Source organism: Panthera leo, chromosome B1 (genome assembly GCF_018350215.1).
Source record: "Panthera leo isolate Ple1 chromosome B1, P.leo_Ple1_pat1.1, whole genome shotgun sequence".
Lineage (NCBI taxonomy): Eukaryota > Metazoa > Chordata > Mammalia > Carnivora > Felidae > Panthera > Panthera leo.
This window is the reverse complement of record NC_056682.1, coordinates 169344638-169371883: the sequence shown is the minus strand read 5'-3', so window position 1 is coordinate 169371883 and position 27246 is coordinate 169344638. Positions and strand designations below refer to the sequence as shown.

The 27246-nt window shown below is 39.7% G+C and overlaps 1 protein-coding gene across 3 annotated transcripts in view; it reads right to left on the bottom strand.

Moving 5' to 3' along the window:
- Nucleotides 1–27246, bottom strand: part of ATP8A1 (ATPase phospholipid transporting 8A1) — a 230837-nt gene that overhangs the window by 6351 nt on the left and 197240 nt on the right. For all 3 annotated transcript variants that reach the window (XM_042936485.1, XM_042936486.1, XM_042936487.1), the window contains 2 exons: nucleotides 8415–8503; nucleotides 7601–7693 (listed from right to left, as the gene is read on the bottom strand). In XM_042936485.1, the coding sequence (XP_042792419.1) occupies nucleotides 7601–7693; nucleotides 8415–8503 (182 nt within the window). The remainder of the gene's footprint in view (nucleotides 1–7600; nucleotides 7694–8414; nucleotides 8504–27246) is intronic.

Genomic DNA, 27246 nt, shown 5'->3' with positions numbered 1-27246 from the left:
CAAAAATTATTACTCTTTTTCCTACTTTGCACATATTTTGGTACAAAATAATATTTTTTTAGTGATGCAAAGAAATCCTAAAAATTACACGAAGAAGAGATTTCATAGACATTTTAATTAGAAAAGTTCCATTACCTGCTCCAATGTGGTATGAAATGTGTTCCTTAATTTCATTTTAAAATAAAACTATTTTCAGAAAATAATATTAGGTAAAACAACAAGGAAAATATTTATTTCTCAATAAACTTTTGAATAATCTCCACGGAAACCAATCCACGTAATTAATTATGTAACGCCTAGAAGCAACATTGCAAGAAATAATGCATCTGTTTTTTTCCACCGCATGTAGAATGGGGTCTCCCACAGCAGGAAGCCAATTATTTGTCAAATCAATGAGTTCAAGTAATCATTGTGAAATACACTTTAAACATCACACCAGGCCTCCCAATCATGCCATTTCTCCAGTGGTTGATGTATAAAACTTTGCTTTGATATCAAAGAACATAAGAATCCTAATAAGTAATCCACATGTGCTACAGCAAATGTTTACGCAATTTTGTTTTAATCACCGGAATGCGCTCAGTTGAAAAATTTCCATCTTGGGTTTTTCCCCCTCTATAAAAGTTTTAGTTAAATTGTCCTGTCAGCTTTGTGTTTTGCCAAATTTTCTGAAATCCTGAAGTGGAACAATTGTTATCATATACAAAGAATAAAAATAAAAGAATCCTCTGCAGAATGAACTCGTAATTATGCAAACGTTTAGGCTTTCGCTGAAGTAAAATATTTAGCAATGTTGACATTTGTAGTTATCTTCACATATTTTTCAAGTCGAGGGATGCTGTAAATGGTACTTGTTAGACATACTTCATTGTCACTGAGAATTAGCTACATTAAGGCAAGAAAGCTAATTAATCTAAAACTCTGGTGGATTTGCAAATAGTTGTAAAACTTGTTTTTGCCAGTGAAATAAACAGATATGGGGAATGAGAAGGGGCCATTTTTAGAGTCGCTTTTCTACTCTGTTCTTAAAATGATCTAACATTACAGACCCAGAGACCCCGAGGAACACTAAAACATGTAACTGCTTTGAGGAAGTCGGCAGCCTTAGCGGCAGGTGGTCTGATTTTGTTAGCAGAGCATTGCGGACGGGGTGCTGGGAAGTCTCTGGTGTTTAAGATGGAAATGACTACAGACAACTAGAGGTTGGCAATGTATCAGGATGTAGCTTCTTCTCCCCCAAATACATTTTCCAGGTTTCAGGCTGGCCTTCCTAAATGCATAATACTTTAATATTGTAACATTAAATGTTAAGAAGGCAGATGTGGGAATTTTATCTGTCCTATTACAAAACTTAGATGTAGAAGATAATGTAGTTTGTAATAATCATTCATATGAGGCTATCCTCTTACTCAGCTGTTGCATCAAGTTAATGCCTAGTGTTCAAAAACAAAGCGCAGTAAGAAAGCTTTCTCAGGAAAGGAGTGCATTACTGGGGGCAGAGCATGGGCTTTGGAATCTTAACTTTAATTCTGAGTCTGTTACTTATTAGCTGAGGAGCCTCAGGCAAACCTTTCTTGGTTGTCTCATACACACCAGGAGGATAATCCCTAACCAATGGTGGGGATTCAGGGAATTGTATGGTTTCTAGCACAGTGACTGGCACTTAGGAAGCACTCCACAAATGCTAGCCCTTCCCAACCTTGCCATTCTCCCAGCTCCCAAGGAGTTTATTAAAAAAATTTGTTTAATGTTTATTTATTCTTGAGAGAGAGAGAGCCAGAGCGTGAGCAGGGGAGGGGCAGAGAGAGAGGGAGACACAGAATCTGAAGCAGGCTCCAGGCTCTGAGCTGTCAGCACAGAGTCTGATTCGGGGCTGGAACCGGTGAACTGCAAGATCATGACCTGAGCCGAAATCGGACGCTTAACTGACTGAGCTACCCATGGGGCTACCCAGGCGCCCCATGACATCTATATAAACTTTTAAAATTCTGGCAGGTGGGGCAGAGATCTACTCATCTTATGACCACCCGAGACAATCTTCTTATGTAAATCCCTTGCCAATTAAACCTGACACCTACCCATCTGGAGTGGCCTGCCTCTTCTTTCTTTGGTCTCTCTCTCTCTCTCTTTTTTAATGTTTGTTATTTACTTTTGAGGGGAGGAGGGAGGGAGGGAGGGAGGGAGGGAGAGAGAGAGAGAGAGAGAGAGAGCAGGAAAGGGGCAGAGAGAGAGGGAGACACAGAATCCGAAGCAGGCTCCAGGCTCTGAGGCATCAGCACAGAGCCTGACACGGGGCTCAAACTCACAAACCGTGAGATCTTGACCTGAGTTGAAGTCAGACGCTTAACTAACTGAGCCACCCAGGTGCTTCTCCAAGGAATTTATTATAAAAAAAGAATCCACCAAAACAGAGATCATCACAAAACAGAAGACAACTTTGTGAGGATCCTTTTTGATGCCTTGGCTTATGTTCAACATAAGCTCAACACGACATGTCTATTGCTGCATGTGAGTTTTGATTTACAATGCTTCCACTCCAGTTCCACAGTAGGGAAACTACTAGGTTTTTGTTGTTGTTGTTTCCTGGACAACACCGAACGCTTGCTTTAGTTCTTGTAGAACAGAGTCCCTCCTATGAAATATAAATGCCATTCACAGGGGGGTGCTTAATAAATAATAAGTGATGATGATTTGTATTTGTCTAGTCTTATCCTACCTCTTGGGAGCTACTCATCATTTCAAAATTATGCAGTTCTAGGCCCTTGATGTTTATGGGTACTGATGTTACTATCAAGTCAATTATACATTGCATTGGTGACACGCAAACATTAATGGATATGTTAAAAAGTTCAGCTTTTCTTGAACAGCTTAACGCTGTGAGAAGAACAAAATGACTTTAGATACCTTCTCATTAAAACCCCATCCTTTTTTTTTTAATGTTTATATTTGAGAGAGAGAGAGAGAGAGAGAGAGAGAGCGAGAGAGAGAAAGAGAGGAGACAGTGTGGGAGCAGGGGAGGGGCAGAGAGAGAAACAGAGACAGAATGTGAAGCAGGCTCCAGGCTCTGAGCTGTCAGCACAGAGCCTGACATGGGGCTTGAACTCACAGACTACGAGATTATGACCTGAGCCCAAGTTGGATGCTCAACCGACTGAGCCACCAAGGCGCCCCTAAAACCCCATCTTAATTACAACTGTTAGTCAGTAGTTACTAAATTTTGTATGGTCTTTCATCATTTACATACCAAGCCATGCAAATTCTTAATTTGTTCAATGAAATTATGCAACTACCACTTAAATATTGTTACCTTATTTCCAAGCCCACTAAAATGTTTCAACTTAGATATTTGGTGGAGGTAAGGTGTTTCAACACACTGTGTTTTAAAATAATATTTCATTTAAAAGCACTACGGAAAGCCTAGGTAAAACCCCATTTACTGTCCTGGAATACATTGCCATAAGGTATTTTTGTTTATTTTTGAAGATTGGTAAATTTGCATTTGACTTTATATTGGGTTGACAAAGCTACTTTGGTTGACTCATTAAAATGAATCTCCAGAAAGTAAAAAACCATCCAGACGTGGCAGCTGTCCTGTGGTAGGTGGTGGTGGGGAGATAAACAGTGATTATAACTGTCCTGATCTCTGCTCTGGAGGAGATAATACTTGTCATTCTGTCACTTTTCTTTACAAATGCTGAGTAGAACCATTATCACAGTGATAAGAGTAGGGTGGAGGAAAACATCTGATATATGCTCCTGTCCTAAACCTCTACGGAGGTTCGAATATAACACTGATAGAAATCCAGTGTGAAAACTGAGACACATAGTTTCTTTTCTATTAGTTTGGGGGCAATGTTAAAATTGCTTTTTTTTTTTTTAAAGAAAAATAATATAGGGAAAGGCTGAGAGAAACCATCATCACCATCCACATGGCCAAGTTATCTGACATCCATACTTCCATACTCTCTTCTTTAAAGTCAAGGCTGTAGTCAGTGCTATCGATAATAAACAAAGTATGGAAAGAGAACAAATGTCCAAAGACGGATGAATAAAGATGTGGTATACACATACAATGGAGTATTATTCGGCCATCAAAAAAGAATGAAATCTTCCCATTTGGAACTACCTGGATGAAACTAGAGGATATTACGCTAAGCGAAATTAGAGAAGACACATATCATATGACTTCACTTGTATGAGGAATTTAAGATTCAAAACAGATGAACATAAGGGAAGGGAAGCAAAAATAATATAAAAACAAGGAGAAGGACAAACCATAAGAGACTCTTAAATACAGAGAACAAACTGAGGGTTGCTGGAGGGGCTGTGGGTGGGGGAAGGGCTACATGGGTAAGGGACATTAAAGAAGACACTTGTTGGAATGAGCACTGGGTGTCATACATAGGGGATGAATCACTGGAACCTACTGAAATCATTATTGCACCATATGCTAACTAACTTCTATGTAAATTAAAAAATAACAATAAAATAAAAATAAAAATAAAATAAAATAAAATAAAATAACATGAAATTTCATGGCCTCAAAAAAAAAAAATAGTCGAGGCTATAGCGAAGGACAAATTAATGAGGAATGATCTGAAGATCCTGGGGAAAAATTCTATTTAGTAATGGCTGATGATAATATGCTGGCTTATGTCTACGGTTGGATAATAAAACATGATGGATCTCATTATCACATTTGCCTGTACAAGATGTATATGCGTGCTTCTCATGCTTATGAAAGGTATCCCAGACTGCTCTGCCTCCAATGAGCCCAGTGTAAACATCCCTTATTTTAAAGCACTGGGTTTTTGAATTCACATTTGTTTGTGTTATTTTGTTTTAGAAAAGATGTTACACACAACTTATTGATGTAGATCTCCAGTGAGATCTGAGAGGCCTCTATTCCAAAAACGAATTATTATTTCTGCTATAAAATGTATGGATATTTATATCATAGAAAAAAAAAAACCACTGTCAATGCCTTTATATATATAGAACAAATGGTTTAGGTTCTTCTAGCAAATATTTGCTATAAACCTGTGAGGAAAAATTGAATTTCAAACTTCTTTGTATTTTGGAATTACAGATGCTTATGCTCCCGAGCGTTGGGGCCTATCCACAAAAAAGTAACAGCAGAGACAGGGTTTCAGGGCATATAAGTTATTTTCTTAACCAAAAATAATAAGCTATACCTACTTAGTGATCAGGGGCAAGACTTGCATTTATTCTCCCAACATTTTAGACTTAAATTGAATTTCACCATAACCCAAGGTTGAAAGCAACATACTGTACTTAGATGATCAAACACATATCCCACCCCATCCCCCCAAATTTCATTGTAAGATTGGAGGGAATATTCCTAATTCACTGGATAATATGGTAATTGACCTACTATTTCCACTAAACAAGACTGTCTCAACCAAAATGTTTTAGTTTTTGAACATGAGTAAACATAAGACATACATTATTGTAAGTGCTAATCTGGATACAGTGCTTACAAGTTATAGTTTCTCTGATGCAGTTTCCCTTTATGTACAGTTTGACTTCACAATAGAGCCTAGTGGAGACTGAAACAAATTGGGTATGGCCAGCTTACAAGATGGCATCATTCTAGGACAAAGAAGTAAACCACTGTTACTTCTCTGGGCATGACTAATTTGGAGAGTGTAACCTGTATAACTCTAGGTTCTTATTTATTGAATTTTTATTTAACTACCCATGAGTCAACCATCTATTTACCACCCACTACTCAGCCATCATTTCACCCACTCATTCATTCGTTCATTCATTCCTCAGGTCATTCTCTTGACCACTCGATCACCCATTCAACAAATGTTTATCAAGTGCCGTTATGTTCCTGGAACCGTGGTAGGTGTTGGGTCTCGGTAAAGACTAAAAAGGGGGCCTCTCTTTCGAGGAGCTCCTTCTAGTAGGGGAAACAAACACACACATTATGATACAATAAAGTAAATGTGACAACAGAGGCACAAAGTACCCAGACAGCAGAGTAGGAACTAATCTCATGTAAGAAAACCTGAGGTAATTGCGTCGGAGCCGGGTTTTGAAAACTAGGAATCAGGCCGCCCAGTCTGGAGGAGGGTAGCAGCTTCTAAACAAGGGAGCAGCCTGTGCAGACTGGGAGGTATAAACATGGTGTTTTGGAACTGAAATAAGTCTGACATCACTAGACTACCCAGAAATCACAATTTCACCCTCTTTGAAAACGTAGATAAGATTAGCTAACTTTCTTGAAATTTTACATCCATCTCATTCTCCAGGATTCCTAAAATAACCCTGGCAGTGGGGTGCCTGATCGGGCCAGTTAGGAGAGCATGCTGCTCTTTTCTTTTTTTTTCTTTTTTAATGTTTATTTATTTTTTGAGAGAGAGGTAGAGTGTGAGTGGGGGAGGGGCAGAAAGAGGGAGACACAGAATCCGAAGCAGGCTCCAGGCTCTGAGCTGTCAGCACAGAGCCCAATGTGGAACTTGAACCCACAGACCCCTGAGATCATGATCCTGAGCTGAAGTCGGACGCTCAACCGACAGAGCCACCCCGCCAGGTGCCGCCGGGGTGACGAATTTGTACAGGACTGTCACGGCCATCCAGTGTGACAGTGCATATGAAGTGATCAGTGCAGCACCTAGCATGTAGTGAGCGCTCCACAAATGGCGGTGCAAGGACTTGTGCTAGAGAGGCACAGACTGGTGGGTGTGTGACGAGCCCTCCTGGCCTGAGGAGAGTGAGCCCAGGCTGGAAGCCAAGGTCTCAGCTTGAGTTCCCAGTCTGACACTTACTTAATCCTGTCAAACTGGGTAACAACAGTGGATTGTGATGACAGCGACAGACACCCGAGCAAAGCAGTTCCTATGGTGTAGACACAACTTGAGCTCATGTTAGTGCGAAGAAGGAAGAAAAAAGTAAATTCCTGGTATTACCTTCGTAATTGTGTTTTATTATAGACGGCTTTCAAATCAGTTTAATCTCTTTCTTATAATGCTTTGTGAATTTAGTACATTGGATTAGGTGTCTAACCTCGCTCTTTTGAGGGAGTAGTGCTGAGGAAAGGACTTGGAACACACAATTCACTTCATAGATGACCCATGCCAAGGTCAGTTCCTAATAAGCACTTACTGCTACTGTAGGGCACTTTGCCCTACGTCAAGCTCTGATTTTCCTGACACGCTATTTTATTACAGATACAGTGTCAAGCTAAAAGTCTTTTTTTCCTTTCATTTTAATAACACACTAATATTTGTAACCACCATTTATTTAAAGCTCATTAAGCACCACACACCAAGCTACCTGCTTGATCAATTAGATCTTATTTAATTCTAAAAACTATTCATGAGGTAGGTAATATTGCCCCCATTTTCTAGACGAGAAAACTGAGGCTCAAGAGCATTTTGCGACTTGGCTAAGGTCACACATAGCTTAGTGAGTGACAGATTTGATTGAATCTGCATCCCTCTGATTCTGAAATCTATCCACACTGCTAGTTCCATGTAAAATCATAAATATAAGTTTTACCACTTATTTCCAACCACGAATGAAAGACAAAAGTTCACTTGGAAAAGAACATATTTAGTGTGTCTTTTACCTCTTTCCAAGCACAACTGCCCCTGGGTCTTGAGATTTTGCCTCCAGCTCCTGAACTTCATCTACCAATGTTTTAAAAGCAGTTCTCTTGATACTGGAAAAAAAAAAAAAAAAAAAAAAAAGATTTGCATGTAAATCTTCATACGAAGACTTCACACTTTACAAAACTGGTTTATTAATGTGCTGCTAGGTACAACAGTAATCAGAGTACAGGCCAGTTTTCAATAAGAATCTAAAAATTACAGTAATTTTGAGCATGATGCAATTACAGAAACAACAGTCTTAAAAGGAATGGTTTAGGTTTATAAAAGTTAAAACTCTCAGAGTTATTAAATAAGCATCATAGAATTAACTTTAGGGATATCTTTTTTTTTTTTTGTGGGAAGAGACAGCATTTTAAAACTGATAATCGTTGAGAAAAATGAGTACAGTTTTAGTTCCTTTCATTCTATATTTTATATAAGCTTTGAAACAGGCAGGCAAAAACCTTTTTTTCCCACAACTATTGTTCATAAATAAAATATATGTGTGTTTGGAGATAACAGAATTTTTTCTTCTACCTGGATTTTTCTGGCTGATTTCTAAAAATGTACCGTCTACTATTAATAGAAAATACTTGCTCTATATCTTATTCAGTCTTTGTATTAATTTACTTTTCTAATTTCTGAATCACTCATTTCTTCTTTATTTATCAGGCAGAACTAATTAACACTACGAATTCTCACTAACATCATTGAGCTGATGTTACAACTGGAGAAATCTGAGGGTTAACACACATCTATACTTTTGTGTACACAGCCGAATAGTATACTTACACCTTGTAGGCCACATCAAGCAGCAGAGACGCCACGGGGATAAACAACAGGCCCATCCAAAAGACTCCGGAGCTAAACAACATGGCAGCCTGGGTAAACCATCAGAAACAACATTAATTTAAAAATTAAGACATACATCATCCGTGTTTAGTTTTTATATGATTTTAAGTAAAATAATTTAAAAATATTTCATTCTGCAAGAGGATATACAATAACTAAATCCAAACTTGTGCAGAATCTGGAATCAAAAGCCAAATGTGTTAAAACATGTCTTTGCTACATCTATTTTTTTCCCCCTCAAGTAGCTAATATAGCAGGGTTTTACCATGTGCCAAATCTTTTCATACTTTTATGTGAGATTTTTATTACTGTGGTCACTATGCGGAGTAATAAACTTTGACCTTCTTTTATAACTTAGAATATCAAAATCAATCTTTTGGAGCAAACGTCAAATATACTCTGGCTTAAATTCTCTTATACTACAACATGTAAAATAAATCCTAGTTAGAAACTAAATTTACTATTTCTGGCCAATAAAAATTAACTTTGCTTTTGTAAAATATTACATTAAAAATCATCCAGATAAATCATGATATGGTATAATCAAATTAAGATGTCTATGATATTAGGCAGAATAATCTTAAGTTTTGTTCAAAGATTTACATAACTTGCATTGATATGTCCTGTTACTGCTAAAGTCAAACCAAATATCTACTGTGTAAAACTCAAAGAAAAGTGTATTAAAAATATTTATAATCATTCCTTTGTATCAAATACTAAATGGCTATATCAGAACCTTTTGGGTTGCAAAGAAAATGATTCTATGCTTAAAAAATTAATAAACCTATTAGCTATTTGAAATTATAATAAAATCCCTTTGTAATGTAATTAGATTATACAGAGTTTAAAAGGAATATGCCATACAGTAAAACCAAAAGAAATACTTTGTTTCACTTTGAGTCTCTGTTTACTAGAGTAAGTTTTCAGTACCGATTTAAGTGCATAAATGTATGGGCAGAACTCCATTAAAAAGCAGTCAACTAATGCATGTACATTTGCACTCTACTCAAATTCACAAGGATTTTTTTTTAAACCAGGTGTGGCTCAGGACTTAAAAATGATCTAGGGTTTTATTCTTACAGGCCAATATGCAATTACATATTAACATTCCTAATCAATCAGTCCGTACCTAATACAAAGATTACTACTTTTAGATTATGTTTGAGATTACCTATTCATTCTGACCCTCAACTAAAGACCAGGTACTGATGTTTAATTTTTTTTTTTTTTTTTTTTTTTGCATTAACATGGGCTCATTGATATAGACTGTCAGTTCAAGGATGCTACGGTTTCTTTTTCCCCATATATACGATTAAATAGCTCTGAGCACGTTCAAAATAAAAACACGGTATTACAAAAGAATTTCAGAAAATAAATGTGGCCACGTGGATTCAATGAAATAGCACCTATATTCTAGACACCGACAAGATGAAAAATATTCACATAAAAGTCACTTTATTTTATAAGCAAAACATGATCTTCAACATGTTTGCTGACATCATCTATAGTGAAAACCAACAATTACTATGTAATAGGAAATGTCTATCAAATCAGTGGGATTTGTTTAGATTGAAGGCAGCTTTTTAGTGAGGTAAGGACCGAGAAAAAAAAAAACCCACAACAACAACAACCCCCAAAACCCCCAAAGCAACCACATTTCTTTTTTCTCCTGGGGGGAAAAGGTAGCTAAGATTCTAAGTCGCGTAACGGAAAATGCCCTCGTTTGCGTGGCTTAATTTTAATCTATTTTAATTTAGGGGCCAAAGAAGAAAGATTTATGCTTGCCCTTGCCACCTTGTATTAAATGTCGCTGGTGGAAAAGGCAAAAGTGGTGGAGACTCTGGGCTGCTAATTCTGACCATTGTGATGTTAACTATGAATGGGGAACAAGGAGCGCCCACTATTCAGTCCACCAGCCTTTGGCTTTACAAATGAACAACATGAATTGAGGGGAAAAAAGTTTTTCTGCGTCATATCTGAAAGCCTGTCAGATTTTTTTTTTCTTTTGCAGAGTTAATCCAAACCTAAAAGATTTAAAGCCGACATTCGCATTAAAGACAGAGTCTCTTTGTATTTTTTGGATGAAGGGGAGGGTGGGGGGGGGGAGAAAAAATAAAATCCCACAGAGGTATTTCCTTCCTTTCTGTACAAGAAAGCTCCCCCTCAGTCTGTAGAGACCATTTTTGTCTCTAACTTTTCACATCTCGCCACTCGCAGGCAGGTCAGCTGGGGAAAGGCGCCCGATCCCCGCAGACAATGGGGGTAACAGGAGCGGCCTGTTCGGGGCTGGGCTCGGGCTCCCTCCGAGAGCAGTTTGCAAATTGCTCTGAACGTGGGAGACTGCTGGGCCATGCCAAGCGGCCCCCACGGCCCCTCCTCGAGGCCCTGTGAAGCCAAATGGAGGCTGCCACAAAAGTGGCTCCCGGGGGACTTGAGAAAGGATCAGCCGAAGTCGCCGCAAAGCCGGTAAACCGGAGGGCACAGGCCTGCGCTGGGAACAAACGAGCGCTTGTCTCTGCACAGCGAGGCTGGCTCACCATCGCACCGTGCGCGCTCCCCAAATGAACTAACGCAGCCTGAGAACCTGAAAACGCAGGTTCGGAGGAAGGAGGAATTGCTCTGAAACTTCCACGTGAATGAACTTGCAGGGAAAGAACATTTGGGAAAGCAGGCGCGGACGGGTATTTTGGCCATGCCAAGGGGCTTGCCCAGAGAAGAGGGGCTTACCTTCGGCCCCACCTGAGGCGATCCCCTAGCACCTAGTTCCCACACTAGAGAGAAACACTTCTTCCCCTTCAGGGCCCCCAAGTTCAGTCTTGTAGGAGAGAGAATTTACAGGTGCTACCTGCCTACACAACTTTGGGGATGTGGTTCTTAACGCTAACCCTCTTTTTACACTATAAATGTCAGAGTGGTGCACTAGGATTCTTATTCTTGGATAAAGTACAGATGTTGTCTAAAAGAGAGGGCCCTTTGGGGAGTCCTAAGACTATCTCCTTGGACCCTGATTGGAGCAGGACTGATGATAAACAGCCCTGGAAGGAGTCCTGGCTCTGCCCTTCCTTGCTCTCCCATTTGTGGTTAGTAACTCCCAGCCTCTGCTTCCTCAGCTAGAAAGCGGCTGGAAGAATGAAACCCCATGGTGTTGGTAGAGTGGCTGCTTTTATTACTGACACAGATGAACAGACTTTCCTTTCTTCATTTAATTTTCAAATTTCTTAAAACACCCCAGGTCTTTTTTACTTTCTAGTGATCTCTCCTATGAGCTTTGAGGAAGAAAATTTTTGTCACAGTATCAAATTAAGTCTGAGCCAGTTTGTAAATGTAATGGTTTTTGTTGCATTAATGTCACAATACATGCTGGTCTCAAGACTGAAACTGACCAAGGTAACTGACCACTAATAAATAAATTGCCATTCATCTCAATTTGCTAATTTAAGAAATGGAGACAAATTATCTTTTTCATAACAATTATTAAAGACTGTCTGGGCATAATATATTAATTTAGGAAGGGAAAATTATTCAGAAAAGAGTGCTATAAATCTTGCTTAGTTGTTTTTCAGGGAGGGCAGCAATATAAATTCCAAGGAGGCTAAGAGTTTATGTCAATAACAACCAAAAACCAAGAAGTGATTATTAAGTGTCTAGATAAAGCTTTATAAAAGGCCTTTCTAAGCTTAAAAACAGTACACACACACACACACACAAAACCTACAAAAAGAAATGCTGTAAAGAATGGATTTATAAAAATGTATAAGTCCCACATATTTTAAAAGAACATAACTAAAAAGTAAATGATAAACAAGAAACTGGGAGAATGCCACAAATATATGAAATTCTGCATTAATATCTGATAATAAAAATAGACCATTTGTCTTCATAAGAATAGCTAAGGTCCCAACAAAGAGGCTAAAGACCAGAGAAGATTTTCACAAAAGCAGCAGTAAGTAACGAGAAACATGGAAAAGTGCTGAGCTTCTCTGTAGTCATAGAAACACCACATATTAGATCAGATTTAAACAATTCACTATCACAGCTGGTGTGGGGGCAACAGCTCTTTGTAACAATTTATATTTCTATTGGCAATGTACTCACCTTTGGGAAAGGTATTTGGCAATGTGCATCAAGTACATAAACATATTCACTCCTGTTAATTTGATAATTCAGTTTCTGGAACTATGTGCTGAAATTTGAGACAACTTTTGCATATAGGTTAGTATCCCATGAGACTTCTGTGGTCACTAGTCCTGAGATCACTACCCCCGAAAAGCTGATGTAATGTCCCAAGGCTTAGTAAAGGTATAAGCAAACCATAGCAGCACCCTCTTGAAGGGTCACATCACAAAGCAGCATATTTCAGGCTTTGAGAAATCACTGTAAAGACCTCTACTGAACCAACCTTCCTCCTGTCTGTCCGTCTCTCTGTCCTTCCGTCCTTCCGTCCTTCCTTCCTTCCTTCCTTCCTTCCTTCCTTCCTTCCTTCCTTTCCTCCCTCCCTCCCTTCCTTCCTTCCTTCCTTCCTTCCTTCCTTCCTTCCTTCCTTCCTTCCTTCCTTCCTTCCCTCCCTCCCTCCCTTCCTTCCTTCCTTCCAGTTTTATTAAGTAACCTCTACACCCAATGTGGGGCTCAAATTCATGAGTCACACTTGATCACCCAACTGAGCCAGCCAGGCACCCCTGAATGTTTTTTTTAATCAAGGTTTCTCTAAATGTATTTATCTACCATGGAATACTTTTGCCACAGTCTGCTTACTAGCACATCCCATGGAGCTAATTTGGGGGAATGCAAATATTCCTTGTGGGTTCTTTTAAATAGCAAAACATCACTAACAGGACACCATGTGGCTGGTTATGTAAATGTATACCCATATTAGAGAATATTATCCTAGCTGTTAAAGACACTGTTCACAGACTGTAATTATTAGAAAACTAATTGTCTAAAAGAGCCCTAAACAAAGGGAAAGGTAAGATATCCTGCTATTCTGTCAGGAGGCTTCTGGTATCACGTAAACACACACCCTGAGAAGGTTAGTGTTTTCTATTGTCTATATGGGGATCAGTCACAATCTCTTCCCGTGGCTTACATCTCTTGTCTCTACTTCAGACTGTCCAGCTCTGAACTTGAACGTTGCACAGTTACTTTGAACTTGATCAGTCTCACACTGAACACACACTGTTCTCCCCCCAAACCTGCTCTTCCGTCGTGCACTCTATCTAGAGAATGGCTTCGTCACCAACTGTGTATGACGCAAAACTGGGCTCTAGTCTGGTCTCTTTATACCACCAGCTTCCGTTGTGCACAGTATCTTTGGACCTACTACGTACTTTTTGCCAACCCTGCTGCCATCAAAAATGTGCCCACCCTTGCTAAAAGCCTGCAAGCTAGACCTCTGACTCCAGTGTTGCTCTGCTTCTAGCCTTGTCTCCACACTGAGGCCAGAGGGACACTTCCAAAGTACAAATTAGATTTTAGCACTTCTTGGATTAAACCCATTCAGTGGCTTCGTACCGCCCTGAGGATAGAGGGCAAAATCCTTAACATGATTTCAAGACCTTGTCTACCTGACTTCTGATGACTTCTCACAAGTCATCTTTCAAGCCAGCCCCCATCTCTAGCTATACACGTGTCTCAGTTCTTGGGATGTTCCCGTTTAATCAATTTTCACATCAGATTGCACTTCCTTCCTTAGACTTGGGTTAGCTGACACTACTTTGGGCTTCCGTTTTGGTGGCACCTATCACTCATTTTCTAGGTGCTTCTTTATCTTCCAGTTAGACCATAAACTCTATAAGAGAAAGAAATACATCTTGATGAATTCTCACAACCAAAGTGCTTAACCAGTAAGCAGGTACTCAATAAATGTTGATTAATAAATATGTTCTTACAATCCAGTGTTTGGAGAGACTGAAAGTCAAGAAGGCTGGAGCCTTGGGACTATGCTCCTGAGATAGGGCGGTTACAGTTTGCTTGGTTTCTTGTGTTCTGGCAGGGAGTTATCCTGGGAGCAGCTATAATGAGGTGTTTATGTGATCTGGGGAGGTGGGAGAAAAGGTTGATCCGGCTCCTTAACAATCCTTTTTCAACCTAGGTTGTCTTTTCTGTTAAAAAAGCTGAGCAACATCCATTAAAAGCGACGTATGTCAAACTACCCCTTCCCTCATCGGAATCAACAGAAAGATTTCAGTGAGTGAACTGGGGAAAAGTAGGATGACTGGAAAAGAGGACATTTTAGAGGGGAGTCGGGAAAGGATGCCGAACGTGCAGGAAGACAAGGAATGTCTCCTACCGACATTAATGAGGACTTTTAATAGCCACATGAATACTTTGCAACATCAAATAAAAAGGAGGCGACATAATCCCAGCCTTCCCCGTCTCAACAAACACAACCTTTATTCTGCCAGCTGCTCTAGCCCCAAACCTGAGAAGCCATCTCTGCTTTCTCCTTTTCTCCCAAACTGCACATCCAGTCTTTGGCAAGTCTGCGCTGCTCTACTTAAAAACAGAGCCCATACCAATGTTCACAGCATCAATATTCACAACAGCTAAAAGGTGGAAATACCAACAGATACATGGATAAATGAAATGTGGCTTATACATACAATTGGATATCAGCCTAAAAAAATGAAATTTGGACACAGGCTACAATAATAGATGAATCCTGAAGACACTATGCTAAATTAAATACACTGGACACAAAAGGACATATACTCTATGATTCCACGCAAATGAGGCACCTAGAATAGTCCAATTCAGAGGCAGAAAGTAGAATAGTGGTTGCCAGGGGCTGGGGGGAAGGGGGAACGGGGAGTTTCAGTTCAGGATGACGGAAAAGTTCTGGAGATGGATGGTGGTGATGGTTGCACAACACTGCCAATGCATTTAATACCGCCAAACTTAAAAATGCTTAAAGTGATTGGGGTGTCTGGCGGGCTCCATCAGTTGAGCCTCCGACTCTTGGGTGTTGGCTCAGGTCATGATCTCATGGTTCGTGAGTTCAAGCTCCGCATCTGGCTCTGTGCTGACGCTGTGGAGCCTGCTTGGGATCCTCTTTCTCTCCCTGTCTCACTCTCTGTGCCCTCCCCCATGCCCTCTCTCTCTCTCAAAATATACAACTACGTAGACTTAAAAATTGTTTAAGATGACAAGTAGTGAATTATGTACATTTTGTCAAATAAAAAATGTTTAAAACTTGTAAGGATTCTAAGAACAAAACCGTCCTCCCTTGCAAATCCAGACTCTACCCATTTGCTAGTCCTTCTGCCCTGGCTTCAGTTCCCACTGTGTCTTCTGATCTTTGCTCAAGGTCATCTTTCCAGTGATGCCTTCCATGACCACCCCCACTTAAAACAGCACCCCACCATCACAATAGTAGTTTCTATCCTCTTTCCTACACCACGGTTCTCCACGGCACTTACTACCACCATCCAGCGTGCTACAGAACAGACATACTTGTTTCCGTCTCCCTCTCCTCCTCCCCCTTCCCTTCCAGAATATAAGTGCCTAAGGGCAGAGTTTTCGATTTTGTTCACTGCTGTATCCTTGGCAACTAGAACTGTCCTTAGACATATATTTGTTGAAAGAATAAATTGTTGGATCACCTGGGTGGCTCAGTGGGTTAAGCACCCTACTCTTGATTTTGGCTCAGGTCATGATCTTATGGTTCCTGAGTTTGAGCCCCATGTGGGGTTCTGTGCTGACAGCACAGAGCTGGCTTGGGATACTTGCTCTCTCTGTCCCTCCCTTGCTCTCTCTTTCTCAAAATAAATAAACATAAAAAAAGAATAAATTGCTTAATCAAAGTTAAGTGTACAAATTAAGCATATTAAAAGAAAAAAAAAGACTGGACCAACATGTTAACAGTGGTTACCTTTGAATACTGGAATAATGTTTTTTCTCACGTTTTCCCTATTTTCCAAAGTGTATTTAGTGACTCTAAGCTACTCACATAAATCAAAATTATGAATTTTACTTTAATAAGCAAAATTATCATCAATTTTCACTGATACAGAAACATTCAAAATAGTTATGATAAAACCACTATTTTCAGGCAGATCCTAATCTCTTTTTCTGCATTTAGGATTATCTATCTAGGCTTAGTTACGATAATGAGGAGAAGACATATTTGCTTTTTTCCCAAATGGTTCTCTAATTGGGAAGAACAGATGATTCAACAGTGACCCTCCTGTTCGGAAACATAAACAACTTGTTTCTTTGTGTTTCTGTCATTTGTCTGATTTTCTAGTTTTCTTCTCATTAACCATGTACATATCTGGCTAAAGTCTCTCCTGTTGCTGCTGTGAATGGGACCTTTCATTTTCTTTGTGTAGGAGGGCTTATCTTTGAAGATTTAGGGCTTTTCCAAGGGAGTTAACAAGTTTTGGGGAAAAAAAAATCCCAGCACTTATTATATATAACTTATATATCCCATTACATGCTTCTTGGGATTTGGTCAGTAGGGTGTCGGACCCAAGAGGGCAGCTGTTCTTTCCGGCCATGGCACCTCTGAAACATCTTGGTAGAGTAACCCTTCCTGTGCAGGGATGGTCTGTGCTATGGTGTGGCGACCCTCATATCTTGCCATCTCCCACTTCTCTCTTTTTTCAAAGCCATCCAGCAAGTTAAAAGCTCACTTAACTTCTCTCACCTGCTCCTCTCAGTTAATCCTTCTGGTCTCCTCTGTAAGCATCTTTCTCACGAAATCATTTTCGTCAAAAAAAATTCAGTGCTCAACCTCAGGTTTTCAGGTATTGTTTCTTTTCATACAAATTTTCTGGGTCTTTCCAAGCACGTCGCAGCTCTTGTCTCCCTACCATGCCTCAATGCTTCGTCTCTGCTCTGCCAGCTGGATATTTCTTCAGAAAAGGCCCACTCTGTGTCCGCGACGTCCACTCCCATCTCATCCAGCCTCGGTTACCCAAGTGGTCATTTTCTCAGTCCCTAGTCTCAGGGGAACCGGGAGAGCTGATTCACAGAACCTGAGATACAAGGATCCTTTTGGTACCTTGAAGGCTGAAATCCACAACTTGAGCATCTCTATTTTTGCGGCAAAATATCAATTTTATGTAAATAGAATATGACTTAGTGTATCAGAACTGTGCCTCCTCCTGGCAACACAACCACGGATGTATGGGAACTTCATATCAGCTCATCAAAATCAACGCTGCTTTTGGACATTACTGTGCCATTTGAATTTAAACTTGCAAATGTTTCTGAAAATGTCTCTGTGTCCAAGGCTTGGGAAACACCATGGTGTGACCCTGTCAATGTCTCTAAGTTGCGTGAGGCTTTCCCAGAGGCTTGAGCCTGTCTGTCTAAGTTAATTGTGGTACCTGGGTGTGGGGTTGGATTTGGAGGTAACTAAGGATCACTGGGTCGGCACTAAGTGGTACATCCACCACCTGATACTTTAACTAACAGAGAAACTTCAAGCTCATAGGAACTTTGGCTTGAAGACATGAACTTCCACTGAAATCCTTCAGGGGCTACACATGTGGGATAGTGTAGCTCAAAACCTCCCTCTGATAAAACCCAAAGACAGAGGAATTCACATGCCAAGTTCCATGTTCTGGTGCTTATTACTGAGAAAGGTCTTTGATGTCTTATTTTAGCTGAAAAAAATTCTTGCAAATTTTCAATTATATCATATTATATTCGCGTCAAAATTTAAAATGTTTTTCACCCCTCGTAGTTTATTATTAGCATTTATCTATCACGCCCTCTGACCCAAATCTTTATTCTATGGTTTCAGGTACTTTCTAGAACACTATGTATTTCATCACAATGAAAAGCCATTTGCCATGGCTTAAAGTAATGATGTTGATGACACTTAAGGAGGTTTCTGTGACCGAGTCTTTGCTTAACTTTTCAGCTCTAGCTCCAGACATTCTCTACCTTAGCAACCCCAAAGTCCTTCTTTGCTTGGGCTGCCCTTTACTTGGAAAGTCTTTCTCCTCCTCTTCTGCTAGCAGCTGTGTATCCTGATCATGGTAATTAGCATCCATCATAATTACCTGTGGATCTGTTATTTTATCCACAAGACTCAATCTCCCCAAGAGGACCCTCTTTTTTCACATAATGATCCACTGACACCCATTATAGATCTTGACACACAGGTACTCTGTAAATCTCAGTTGTATTGAGCTGACTTGGGCTCTTACATAGGATGAATTATTACTTTCTCCATAAAAACAGACAGAGCAGAACACCCAGAAAATAACTAAGGAGAAGGGTGTTTCAAATAAACTCCAGTATGTTTGCAATTATTCCCAGAAGCTCTTGCTTACTCAGAGACAAAGGAAACCCTTGGCTTGGAATATTCCAAATAAACAATCAAAACTCTTAGCAAATAGGCACATGGCTCCAAATCATAGACAAATATGCAAATTAGATACCAGCTCATAGCATTTATGCACTTTCCCTCCCAGTGGACATTTCAGGATGGTGGTGAGGGGCTCAAGCAGGAGCGATCACCCTGGGGGACTCAGAACCAATATTCCATCTAGCTGTATGATGCAAGCAGCAGACTTTGTATCTCCACCCTCTGGCAAAGGGAGTAACGAGAAAATAAACGATTAAGAAAGATGTTCGGAGGCAGCGCAGTAAGAGTTAGTTGGGACCTGAATTGATAAGTTAACTTTTTTAAAAAAGGAAAGTAAAATTTCACTCTATACACGTATATACTGAGAACTGAACATGCAAAATAATCTTTCTGAAAAGGAATCAAGAGCGCTAGGATATATGTGGCTCTGAAACTTTATTTTCTAGGGATCTAGTTCCCAGACAGTGAAAATAATTAAGAACAGAATTTGTTTTGTTTTAATCTTATTGTACTATTTAAAAAACTTAAAAGTACAAGAAAAATGAGAACCGAGTTAGTAACCAAATATTCTTTTTATTATAAGAGAGATAATTTAAAAATGTTATGATGTTCCAGGGGAAGTTGTGTAAGACAGGGTTCATTATCTCAGTGCTCAATCTGTTTACCTCTTCTTTCATTCCTGCAGGTTTTTATAATTTTGTGATGGCTCTTTATCTCAAAAACCATCTCAGAAAACATCAATCGTTTGATTACTAGTAATACAATCTGTGAAACATGCCGACCTATAGTTCAGATTGTAGAAAATTATTTTCAAAAAATTTTAAATTCACTCTCCAGCTTTATTGAGACATAATTGACATGTGACATTATGTAAGTTTAAGGTGTATGATGCGTTGATTTGATACATTCATAAATTGCAAAATGGGTACCATTAGCATTAGCTAACACCTCCATCCTGTCACATAGTTAGCATCTCTTTTAGGAAATTATTTTTAAGAAACTCAAAAATTCAAAAAGCACTCAGCTATAAGAAAGACACAGAAAGGTTGTTAAATGGCTTAGGTTGAAAAATTACTGACTTTCATGGCAAAAATTTCTAGTTGTTCCCCAGTATATCCCCTCTCCCCTTCTTAGATGCAAACACTTGATTCTTGGCTGGACACTTTGTCCTCTAGCTCAGACTCTATTCCTCTGGCTCTCTTGTTGCAGCTAGGTGTGACTGTGTTACTAGTTCTTGGCCTGTGAATTCTAAGTGGAAATGTGGTGGGTGCTGTCTAGGAAAGAGCATCAAAGATAAAAGGTTAATCTTTCTTCTTCTTCCCTTTCTTGTTGGCTGGAATGTTGGTAAAGTGGCTAGAGCTGAAGCAGCCACTTTGGACTATGAGGAAGTACACTAAGGTTGGCCAGTGCAGCAAATACAAGAAACCTGGTTCTTGATGATGGTGCAGCTGCCGTACCAGCCTTGGACTGCCTGCCACCACTAAACTTCTTTTACATGAGAGAGAAATAAGTTGCTATCATTTAATCCACCCTTTTTAATATCAAAGAAATGTGCCATAACCATTGAGGAGGGCACTTGTTGGGATGAGCACTGGGTGTTGTATGTAAGTCAATCTGACAATAAACTATATTTAAAAAAAGCCATAAAATAACTTGGTATGGATGATACACGCTAGGAAGCTGAAGTGACAACATGGAACAAAGTAGCTTTTGACCACTCACCGATGATCTCTTTATCTTAAGATAAACAATCGTGTTCAGTTATGAGCTTTACTGAAGCAGATCATACAGTGACATTTGTGATTTCCTTTACGAGCATTTCTGATGGAATCCCAGGCCTGTTATCCAGAAACAAGCTGTGCTGGTCTCATGAGTGAGAATGCTGAGCTTGGGGGTGTGGTGATCTGCCCTCTGCCCATCTCACTGACTCCTTCCCACCCTCTCCACTCCAGCATTCCTGCCTCAGAGCATGGGCACCTTCTGTTCCTTCAGTCCTGAAATGCTGTTCTTTACGCACGTATCATTTTAAGTTTCAGCTTAATCATTCCTTCTTCAAAAAGACCATTTTGGAGCAGCCATTAGAGTCCTGCCCTTTAGCAAATTATCCTGTTTTCTTTCTATCACTTTGTGAAATCACCTTTAGTCATGCATTAACTGACTTAGTGATTGTTTCTCCCTCCCATTCCCTGGTCCCTTCAATCTGCATGCTAATAGGGATCTGGCCTAATTAACTGATTACCTAGCCACAGTGCTTAGCACCCATTAAACACTCAACACACATTTATGGAATGAATGAATACAAGAAATGATTCCAGAGAACAGTCAGAGCTCTGCCAGACTAACAGCAGGCTTTGTTCAGTTTCCTGTGGTTTGCTCACTGCCATGGCACTTTGGGTGTACCATATCATCTCTTACATTTATGATATCAGCACGCCATCATTAGCAATGAGATTCTTCTTATCTTTCTAATGTTGATTTATTTTTGAGGGAGAGAGTGTGAGCGGGGGAGGGGCAGAGAGAGAGGGTGACACAGAATCCGAAGCAGGCTCTGGGCTCCGAGCCATCAGCACAGAGCCCGACATGGGGCCTGAACCCACGAACCATGAGATCATGATCTGAGCTGAAGTCAGACACTTAACCGACTGAGTCACCCAGGCGCCCCTCATTAGCAATGAGATTCTTAAGGGAAAGAACCAACTCCATTCATCTCTGCATCCTCCACTGCCTAATATGAAGCCTGGCATACATTAGTCACTCAATATACATTTGCCCTGCATTATCGGAAAATATGCTGTACCTACAGAAAGCAATGCCAGTTCTTGTAAGGACCCTAAGGAGAGCTCTAATTTCAAAATGTCCTGATTTGCCATTAGAGTTGTCATATCCATAGCTCTCTTTGCTTCTTCGTGTTTCTACGTAGGCTTCTCTCTACAAAATGGGCTTGGAAATGGCTATGCAACCAGCTGCCTTAAGGACTGTGAAAGTCTGGCCTGTCTCATTTACTGTCAGGGGCATGAGGGCTGTTGACCAACGGCATGTTTTCCTGGATGGGCTCCCAACTGTTGGCTCACTGAAGAACATCTGAGAGAGTTCGGCATAGTTGTTCCCTCTAGTCTCCTTGGCTAAGCACAGTAACTTGGATGAAGCTTCATCGTATCGTAACACTGTCCCACCCCATCGGCAAGGGCTGGTCTTGTGACCAATAAATCATTACATGCTATCTAGGTAATTAAAAGCTGATAGATGAATAAGGACTATTTCAACCAGGAAATTCCTCATATGTAAAGTAATTTATCGTGTCGGTAAAGTGGGCAACGGCACAATTTAGGAAAATCATAACACTAATGTTGTTTATTAATACCGTTCCTACAGGGGTGACACCAAAGAGTTCAACAAAGATTTTTATTGTTTTTCAGAGAGACTTTACCAACCTCAATCAAGAGATCTGAAATTCTGTAAAACACATGCTTGTTCCTTAACTTCAATTTCCTTCGGTAGTTTTATAGATCCCTTAGGCCAGGGAAAGCAGAACCAGACGGCGCTTGGGAGGACTTTACAGTGCGTGTCTGCAAAGCCACGATGAATTTAAAAGTTTTGCCGATACTAAGCTTCTGGTATTAATTGTGATATGAAACGATCCTCGATGTAGCTTCCTTTTCAGTTTTTAATCTGGTGTACTAACCATAGTGACTAAAATATTTTCTTCTGGAAAAAAAAAAAAACCCCAAAAAACTCAGTAACATCATCTAGACAAGTCGGAAAAGCAGGCTAGCATATGTTTATATAACATAGCACTTCTCCCCAGGGTCTACCTTGCCCCATAAATTGTTGTACTGGTGTGAAAAAATACAAGTCAGGTCTGAAAAAAAAAAGTCCTTCTCTTAAATCACAACCATATTTGTGAAGAGGAAGACAGCGACATATTTAAAGTCACAGCCAAGCCTGTCACACTATTTTCTTTTTCTTTTTCCTTTCCTCAATAATTTCTCATCGTCAGATGTTCTACCTTTGCATCATCCACTGCCCCCACTCCGATATCAATATTCGGTCGTAATAGTTAATATTTCAATATCTGTGGTACTGGAATACTTGTTAATCATTATCGTCGAATCTTTATTCTGGACAGAGATGCAGAATTACTGTAATGGAAACAAAGTGCAGAACTATAGGAAGGAATGTTCCCAAATGGGAACACCCTGCCACCAACTGAGAGCCACCCAATCTGGCTGTAGCTGGAGTAACTGAAGACTGCATTAAACTCTGAGATATTTGGGAAACAGATTTTTGGAACTTCACGCATGTAGAATGTGCTGAAGTAAGGGGGAAAGAAGTGATCCGATGGTGTGAAAAGAACCCCCGATCTGTGATAAATGAGTGTAGCTTCTGAGTACAGCTGAAGATAGAAATAATATATACAGACAACACATTCCTTAGTTTACTGACCAGATGGAAGTCTTTTGACTGGTGGCACTGATAGGAAAAGGCATCTAACATCTTTAAAGTTGATGAGGCTGGCAGGAAAGGCCTTAGTGGAGATGGGAGAAAAAACGTAAGAAGAAACAGAGAACGGTATGTAAGGAGGTTAAGGGTACAGACTGTGTCTGAGTTCCAATCTCAGCTCACTCAAAGCTCTGTGACCTTGAGAACATTATGTAACCACCTGTGTCTGTGAAATGTATAACACAACTTACCTCACCGGGTTGTATTAAATATTCATAGTGTTAAATGAGTGAAGGCATGGAAAGTGCTAGAACGGTGACTGGCCTTCAGTAAATGAGGACCTATTACCATCAGAGTGGCAACCGTACATTCTCTAATGATAATGGGATGATTGGGTTTTCAATTTTATGTGTATTTTTAAAAATGAGAATGGTATTATTTATACTGGTATCACTGTTAAGAAGAGCCAAGAGTCTAGGTTATGAAATGAGATGGAATTTCTATAAATGTATTTAGGAAGTTAGGTAGGTGTTGAAAAGGGATAGTTAAAAATTTGGGGACTTTTTAAGAGAGATGGGCCAACTGAGGGAATTTTGTAATTGGCCAACTTAGGGAAACTGATGAGGGCCCCAGGTATCCCAGGAAATAGATAAATCAGAGAAATCAATGGAGTGCAGGCAACATAATTCCAGGAAGGAAAGAAAAAAAAAGACTTTCCCACTTGGGAGTAAGGAAGATCAAGGGCCCCAAAGAGAAGGTATTTCGATCCTTAGGATGTTAGCAGAAACCAGAATTTGAAAAGAAAACCTGGGGTAACTTCTCTAGGTCACTTGCTATTGTTTTGCTTACCACAAAGGTTTATTATCTGGGTTTAAATAAAACAAGGAATGCTTGAAATCAAACACAAGTGCCTGGAGAATATGGTGTGTGCACAGTAAATGTTGGTTCCCTTCCCTTCTTAGTGTTGCAAGGATTTTCTTTCAACATGTTGAAAGATACAACTCTGTCTTCAGATGGGCTGCAATGATGAACTAAGAATGTAGATTGGAAAGGACTATAAAATCCTGATCTATGTGTGAAGATGCATCAAGCTGAATATAGAAGCATGAGACCTGTACCTGTAAGTTGCCTAATTTGTGTACAATTTGCACCCCGAGATCCTGTTAACTAGAGCAAAATAGTCTGTGCCCTTGCAACATTTAAGATGTTCCTCTGGAGAGAACTGAGTGAAGAGAAGCACACAGAGAATCTGAATCTTAGGAGTTGGAAGGCAGCCTTGGATGTGCAGATGATAGATTCTGCCTAAGAATCACTGGTGGCCCACTGGCACAGAAAGGGTTTCCTCAATGAGCCCAGCATCCTATTCTGCCACTAGACGTCACTACATATTGGCTCTTTAGATGTTCTATTTGTGCTGAAATCTGCCTCTGTATCTTCTGTGCATCTCTGCTTTTTCATCTGTAGAGTGGTTATAACCAGTCTGCAGTGAGGATCCGGGGAATATAGGACAAGCACTCCTAACGAAATTCACAGACAACACTATGGGGTCTGCCTTGGCTTCTTTCACTCTCACTCCTGCCATCTGGTCTGTTGGCAAACCCAATTGGCTCTACCTTTAATGGAGATTTGGAATCTGACCACTTGCACCACTGCTGTCCTCCTGACCCATGCCACTGCGATCTCCCGCCTGGGTTACTGTGATAACCTCTGCAAAGGTTTACAACACAGCAGCCATGGTCCTGCCATGACAACCTAAGTCAGATCTAGTCACTTTGGCTCTTGATTTGGCCACAAGTAAAAGCCATTAGGCTGTATGGGAAACACGACTGAAATCTTGGCTCTTGGCCCTCCTTACCTGCTATAATTTTCTCTATAATACTTGTACTTGTCTATATGTTTCACTTAATTATTTGTCTGTCTTCTTCCACTAGAAAAGTGAGCTGAGAAGTACATGAGTTTTTGTCTGTTTTATTTCCTAATGAATCCAGTGTCTAGAGCAGTGCCTGAATGATTGAAGGATCTCAACAAATAGTTGGTGTATTGACTGAGTGAATGCATATAAAGTATTTAGAGAAGTTCCCTGGATACAGTGTTCAATACACTAAGTATTTAATATACACTAGGTATATTATTTTTCCTAGAACCTTGGTTGCCTTTTTGAATAACTGCTCTGTCTTGCTGATGCCACACAGTGTATCACCATCCTCTAAAATATCACCTGGACCAGGATGGGCCAGTAGGGCTATTATTTTCAGTTCTAGGAATTCTGGACTATCCTGTGGGCCCTTATTATGCTTTTAGGCAAGCAAACATGCATACATATTTAATTGATTGTTTCGTTCTGGGAGAAACTGCTGCCACATCAATATAGGAAAGAACTGGAGTCCTTGGGTAGAGTCTTGGAATTAGACACTGAGACTCGGTAGGGGTTGTGACAGAAAGTTACTACACACCACACCACGAATCCTGTGGAGGAGCCTTAAATCCCGGGAGCTACCCCGGGCCCCGTGTTTCATTATGTGGGTCACATAAAACATGTCGAGTTGAGGAATGCTAATATTTATACTTATCCTGATGTTATTTATAGTAATATATTACTATATGTAACACTCAATAATATATATGTAGTATATAACACCATTTTGCTATGAAAGTTAACAGATGAGTAAATCTTATTCAAGATGGCTGGCCAATTATATATATATACACACACACACATATGTGTGTGTGTGTGTGTGTGTGTGTGTGTGTGTGTGTGTGTGTATATAATTGGCCAGCCATCTTGAATAAGATTTATTTATTCATCTGTTAACTTTCATAGCAAAATGGTATTTTATATATATATATATATATATATATATATATATATATATACCATATATATATATACACACATATTATATATATATACGGTATATATATATATATAAGTGGTATAATACATACAGGTATACATATTGGTACATAAATAAATTTTTCATATATTTTCATGTTTGTATATATGTATGCTATGTATCTGGCTACACTCTTGACTGAAATATAGAATTTTAAGCTTAGAAAAATGTAAACCTAAGGGTAGTTGCTTCTTTCTGAAATTAAACTGGATTATAGTAGAACTAGTGACTCTCTACACATAATAAAAATGTTCAAAAACTGGGGCACTTGAGTGGCTCAGTTGGTTAATTATCTGACTGCTGATTCCCGCTCAAGACATGATCTCATGGTTCATGAGTTCTAGCCCTCCGTCAGGCTCTATGTTGGCAGCATGGAGCCTGCTTGGGATTCTCTCTCTCCCTCTCTCTCTCTGCCCCTCCCTTGCTTATGCTCGCTCTCTCAAAATAAATAAATAAACTTAAAAAAAAGTCCAAAAAATTGAGTATTGCTACAAATATTCTTGGGATCTAACCCTAGTGCCCAGGAAACAGTAAATGTAAATTCTCTATCCCTGAGAATATGAGTGGCATTCTTGTTAAACTCTTTTTTGGCAGTTGCCATGAGGCTCATTTGCACACGTGCATACACACACACACACACACACACACACACATACAGCAAAAGACTTGGTAAGCACTAAGTACTATATAAGTTTAAAGTATTCTTTTCTTTGAATAAATTCAACAGTCTTACAGTCAAGTTTACAGCTAAATTAATCCGTTTTTCATATTTTCAATGGAGCCCCAGGTATTTAAACACTGTATTCAAAGAATCGGTAGTAATAACAAGAAAAAGAATCCCTGTTAGCACTTCCCACTGTATGTGAAGTGAAGAGAAACGTGATGGAGTACTGACATTCACTTCACTTTGAATTAAACACAGCATCACCGCAAATCTCAAGAGATGATATTAAGTTCTCTGTGTGGGTAATACCAGGAATTCTACAGGCAAGGGTAGAATTATATTTGGTTGGCAAAAAGCCAATCAAACTTCACACTTCTTTTAGAAGTAGGTGGTCAAAGACTCTGTTCTTGTCATCAAAGCTGTTGGCTACAGTGGCTTAAACTATCTGAATCTCAA